Below are 6,217 nucleotides of genomic sequence, written 5' to 3'. Positions count from 1 at the left end.
CATTATACATTGTGTTGCTCTTTAAGCCATTATCTTACCGCCTCCACTTAATAATAATACACCACATATATTGACTTGTAAAAATATTTTATTTTAAATATAGCATACTTGAATACACATTTTCTTTTGCAAATGGTTACAAACATGTCCACTGTACAAAAATGTGCAATTATAAATAGACAAGACTATAATCATAGAATCTATCTATGCTACCAGTGCTGTTGTGTAGAATACGGGTGGGCCCTTCTGTACAGTACCTTACGGCTCTCCACCAACCCCCTGACTCCTCACACACACTCACAAAAACATCTGCTTTTCCTGGAATGGTTTGATCTGGCTTTCAGGAATCTTTGTGCATGACATCACCAATCACTGGTGACACCTTCTCCAGAGAGGACGGCCTTATACTCGGGCTAGTTTGGGTTCTGTGTGAGTTACGAGTCTCATATTTCACTGTCGCTGCTTCTCTGCACTCTGCAGCAACAGTCACAGATCCAGAGCTCAGCTCTTTGTTCACAACATAGCAGCGTGGTCAGCCTGCCAGCAGCTTGTTAGACCTTTTACTGTGCAAAGCATTGATTCCCCCCTGTGTGTGTGTGTGTGTGTGTGTGTGTGTGTGTGAACGCTCCTTGAAAGTAGACATTCGCCACCATGTAAACAATCTCTTTGAAACATGACACGTTTTCTTATAAATATGTCAAGGATAAAGAATAAATGTCTTGAAAATATTAGAAAAAGTGCATTTTAGAAATATGAATAAAAGGACGGTAATGGGCCATAGACCAGATGGCTTTTTGTTTTAGTTTCGGTAAGTTGTTGGTGATTTGCGCAGCAAAATCTCAACCTAACTCCACACATCAATGGATACAGTTTGAATTTGCAACTAACCATTGGTCACCTCAAAGTGAAATTGGTAATTATTTTCCAAAATGTAACTAAGAATAAATGTATGATGTGGAAAATGAAATAATGTATGTGTACGGTACATCATTATCTGACCTAAATTTTAAATACGTTTACTAAATTTACCCTTCAACTTCCTGTTTATGCCAAATGTCGTTACATTAAATGTCATTAAAAATTTTGTTTACAAACAACAAAATTAAAAAAATTACAAAAAGTTGCCTGGGGTCTCCGGGGCCCACTCTACCGGTTACCCACAAATCACTAGGATTCAAAAGGTCCGTCCCAGCAGGTCCCGAGATGATCTAGGTTCTTCAGTAGTTGGTTGAGGAAGTCCTTCAGTCCCATAAGGGCCTCCAAGCCCACCGTGTGAATGTACTGTTTCCGACTTAGGAGCTGTGCCAGGCGGCCCTGCATAGGGGGCTTTGGCCGAGGGTCTCTGCTGCAGTGGCCGTGCCTCCAGGCATCGAGGTATCCCCTGAGTGACGACACCTCCTGTTTCAGCTGAGGCACTCCGTCCAGGGTTTCGGAGAGCAGGTTCTCGTAGCCCTCCAGCACCCTGATGATGGAGGAAAGGCCTTCCAGGTTGTCTAGATGTGGGCTGATAGTCCAGCCCGCGGGGACAAGCAGCTAGAGAGGACGGAAAAGGGCATGCATAAATTTATTTGAACACAAAGAAACTTGCTCTCAAGGTTCTTAATTGGAGTAAATCACACAGCGAATAGCAATAGTTACCTTAAGGGAACTGTCTATCTTCCTCATTAACTGTTCAGCATTCATTTTGACTTTGGACTTCACGAACAGCACATCTCTGGGGAGAGGGCTGGCCGTGCCCATGCTGAACACCTGCAGCAGAGAAAGGACCAGGAGAGCCGGCGTGTAGTCCATATTTGGTCAGGATGCACGTTGTGTGTTATTCCTATGAAAGAGACAGCGAAAGTGTTTAAAGGCCGCCCATATAATTGTATGCTCTATGATTCCAAATGTGCAGTGTATGTGTGCACGCTGCACGTACTACAGCAGGCTGTAAGTGCAGTGCAGTACGTGCATGTGTACACATTTCGTCACCTAAAACTTACGTCCAGTGAGTGACATGTTTGTTAATGCCAGTCAATATTTGGAAAAGAGATGCCTATGAACTCCCAATAGGCACAGAAATCATGGACATATCTATTCTTGACAAAAATGACATGCACAATTTACGAATTACAGCTAGTGGGAATGTAAAAGGATGTGATAATCCTCATGGAGAGAGAGAGAGAGAGAGAGGATGTAGTAGCAGAGGAGGTGAAGCAGCACATGGAGAGAGGAGAGTGGACCTTACCTTGGCCGTGTCTGAGTGAGCATGCCACTGTTGGGCTCCATCAGGATGTCTTATAGTAGAGGGATGTTGACTCATCTCTTACTCACCTCTCCCTCAACCCCCCTCCCTCCCTGCCGTCCCATCTCCCCCAGGGGGTCCTTTGAGCAGGGCAGAGAAGCACATGTATGCAGCTCATATACGTTGATGGAACTGAAAATAATGAATTAATTATTTTTTCAGGTTCAGTTGTTTTAGGAACCCCATACGTAAAAGAAATATTTTTGGCTTACTAAAGCGCTGGAGAGACAATTAAGAACTGTTACTGAACAAATCGTCTAGAGCAAATTGCAGAATATAGAGATATTTGTTTGATATGTTTGTTTTAACAAAGGAAAATCACTTACTTACAGTTCTGTAACTCTGAGAGTGTACAAATGGACCCGTAAGTGTTAAAAGTTTGGGAACCTACTGGGCTGGATAGCCAAAAACGTTTAGTTGTTAAATTTAATAGCATGGAACTTTAAAGACAAATACACTGAGAGACGACACTCTTCTTTCTTTAATGTTAAAAGTTTACTAGAACAATGTACCAGACAGTCAGAGTGTGTTTTAAAAGTGTTTAATCATTGTAATATTTGTATTTGAATGTACCTAAAATCGAAACAATTAAATTAAGTTAAATATCGACATTGTCTTAGTGTATTCTAGAAGTTTGTATTCCTATTATTGCATGGGTGAGATAGGCTCTCCTTCTCTCCCCTCTGCCTGCCTATGTAATCCTCTACCACGTCTTTCCCTCGTTGTTGTCTGTTGGCGGGGATCTCCATTGGCATGTGACATCATTTACAACTAAAACTAGTCTTGTGTGGCCCGACTGTTGCCTCCTGCTGCAATTTTCAAATGCTTCAGTTATAGAGCACGGAAGCGAGCAAGAGATAAAGCGGAAGTGAAGCCTCCTCCCTACTTCCGTTTCGTCTTTACAGTCGCACACATTTAACCTAATATAAATCAAAATCATGGAAGCATAGCGTGCTACTTAGCAGAAATGGAAGATATTTAGAAATATATTTTCATGAATTCCAGCTTCCTGGATCGGATTTCAGGAAGTGGGGTTACAGACTCGAGCATTCGCAGATTGTGGAATAGTTGTCTGCCTACGCGAGACTAACAAATGACCCCCCCCTGACCTCAAATGACGTCACATTGTAGGCTCTACAGAGCCGAACCGACTTTTATTCGGTATGAATATGAAAATGAATCGGCCCTAACAGCCATTTTTGAGAATTATCTGCATGATTTGCGCACAGCGATTTGCATTGACATCAACCGTTGTGAGCACGTCAAACTCCAAATTTGGGCATAATCCGGCCTCCGAACCACGACGACACAACATTTTCAATTAACCTTTTCAAAAGGCAATTCTTCCCAGCAAATTGTTATGTGATTGACAGTTTCTCTTTCAACTCTTTCAATCTCTATCATTTCACGTTTCTTTATAAATACACAGGTACTACTAACCAATTACACGGGTAAACTGTTCCAATTCAACCCCCTATAACTAGGTTATATTCAGGCAGATGAGCACCAAAGGAAAGTTGGTGCTGGGATGCTGTCACTCACCCCTCCCACTGATACTTTTCCATTACTACCATTTGTATGTTGTGACATTGCTCACGTTTGCTGTGTCTCCGGATGTCACTTAAGAGCGAGCAAGGCAAAGAAATAAGTATTGGTTGTGTGTGCATGTGCACATCTGGAGTGAGAGCAAATTTCTCAATACGTGTGCTGCTGTATCCGTGTCGCAAGCACATCGATTGTGCCCATTGGTGTGATGAAACCCTACCCAGTTGTCACAGTCACTGGTAACCCTCCCCTCTGAGTCATTGTCAAGATGCCCTCATTATTGAACGCAGCAGGGACTAGCTCTGAATCCTCCTTGGAGCTCCATGCTTGTCTGAATGTCTGACAAAGCTTGCAGTGGCGAAACTAGGCCGCACGCACGCACGCACACACAGGCTTGCAAATGTCAGAAAAGGTGAATTCCATACTAGAAGGCTTTCTTACCTTTATTTGTAGTTGTTACGTCCCCGCCAAAGAGGTCCAGGTGTTATTTAGTGCAAAAGCGCATTATTGGCAATTTCCCCTACCATAAGCCCTCAATGAATTGCATTTAATTGAAAACACTTAATCTGGTGTCCGTGAGGTCAGATGTAGAGTTGCTGGCCGGCTCCATGTATTCAGATCTAGTCTTCTCCATGTATGGCTATCCAGGGTTTGATGAGGTCAGTTTTGTGATCTTCATATATGGAGCTTGCATGTCATGAGGTGTGACGGACTGACTGACATGAAGGGTTTTCATAGTAAACTGTGAGCGTAGTTTACTGTAGGTACCCCTCATTGGTTCAATTTCTAGCTTTTAAAACGATCTGCTGCCCTGTCTTTTATTGTGTATTGGTACCAGGATGTTAATTGAGCTCCATTGAGTCTCACCCATCCCTGATTAGACATCACGGACACCAATGAACCTTCTGGTAGGATAGAAAAGCGTCAGTAAAATAGGCATCCCCAAAGACCAGGGTTGTTGTACAACACTTGGAAGCATCCAAGTGGAACCACATGACCCAAAGTCTGTGACTTACTGGATTGTGAACGTCAGCAGTAGGGTCACAGGTCTCTCCTTTAGTTCATGGTGGTGGCGTCACTGGCGTGTCGCGTTGAAGGTGGAGAGGAAGCTAATGACCTCTCCAGAGATCTAATGGTCTGCTCATGCCTTTCCCTCTCTCTCTCTTCCCCTAGCTCTCTCCATCGCTATCTTCATCTATTAGCCCCTCAAACCACCCCACATCCAGACAATAACAAATCTAGCGAGACATGGTATCATTTAGTGCCTTAATGGCATTTGGAATGAAACATATACTGGTTTAACTGGAATTCATTTGTATATAAGGAGAAAAGTAAGGGGGATAAGATAGTCCCCTGTGGAGCACCGGTGTTTAGCATAGTGATGTCGGACTATGCATTAACACGGACTATGCATTAACACGGACCTGTTGAGGACGGTCAGAGTGGAAGTCTCTGACAAGATGGATAATACCTCCATTTACCCTTGAGATTTTTTTTTAGGTGAATAAAGGATGGAGCTACGGGTTCGTTTTAACCTGCCATGGGTTCGTTTTAACCTGCCATGGGTTCGTTTTAACCTGCCACGCAAGTTGGGAGCCACGGGTGAGTTTTTAACCCGCAGCACAGGTTAGTTGTAACCGGCAGTGCACCATAGTGTTGTCAAATTAAGGGGTCATAGTAGCTTGTTTACAACTGAAACGGACTTCCTCTTCAAAATAAGAACCCACATTTAATGAATAGTCAACACTAGTTTCTATGTCTACTTACAGGACATTAACGTCACATGAGTTCCTTTTGAATGCCTGTCAGATTTCTCTACATAACTGTCTCAAATGCGCCTTGCATGCCTTTGATCTACGCACAGAAAACATTTTGACGACGTATGCGTGTAACATGTAAACACAACATGAACATACCGTAGTACTCTTATTATGCATATCGCCGAGAAATATTAAAAAAACAAAACAAAAAACGAATGGTTCAAGCCCATTAATTAAGATTCGAGTGCCAACCCTAACGAGCGAAGGTTCGAACCCCGAATGTTCGGGGACAGCTTTACCATGCACAGACACGTGCACACCTCCATTGTAAAACAGCAGTTTCTAGTATTACCACACATAAAGCACACACACATGACTTTTATCTCAGACATACGTCATACAGTATTCTCCAATTCTCCTATTTTAGTTTTTTGTCCATCGCAACGGTTGAAGTTTCCTGCACACTTCACTATCTTGTTTACTTGCTCTCGTCTTTTCGCCTGGAGTAAATACTGGAAATGTGTTAGGAAAGCCTTGCCTTTCTCAGTGCAAGTGGCTATATCTTTTTGAAACCGGAGTCTTGTACGTCTGTCCTTGGTGGGAGAACGGAAGGGGCTGTGTTTAAGAT

The 6,217-nt window shown here is 42.9% G+C and overlaps 1 protein-coding gene across 1 annotated transcript; it reads right to left on the bottom strand.

The window, feature by feature from the left end:
* Positions 1 to 1,167: 1,167 nt before the first annotated feature.
* Positions 1,168 to 1,791, bottom strand: LOC308314548 (leptin-like; the record flags this gene model as incomplete). Its single annotated transcript, XM_080762178.1, has 2 exons — positions 1,168 to 1,533; positions 1,639 to 1,791. 2 exons carry the CDS (start codon positions 1,789 to 1,791, stop codon positions 1,168 to 1,170), a joined length of 519 nt encoding a protein of 172 aa, XP_080618304.1.
* Between the last annotated feature and the right edge of the window lie 4,426 nt (positions 1,792 to 6,217).

This window comes from Protomyctophum bolini, assembly GCF_963924005.1.
Source record: "Protomyctophum bolini genome assembly, chromosome: 4".
Taxonomy (NCBI): domain Eukaryota; kingdom Metazoa; phylum Chordata; class Actinopteri; order Myctophiformes; family Myctophidae; genus Protomyctophum; species Protomyctophum bolini.
This window is presented reverse-complemented; position numbering and strand designations above follow the sequence as displayed.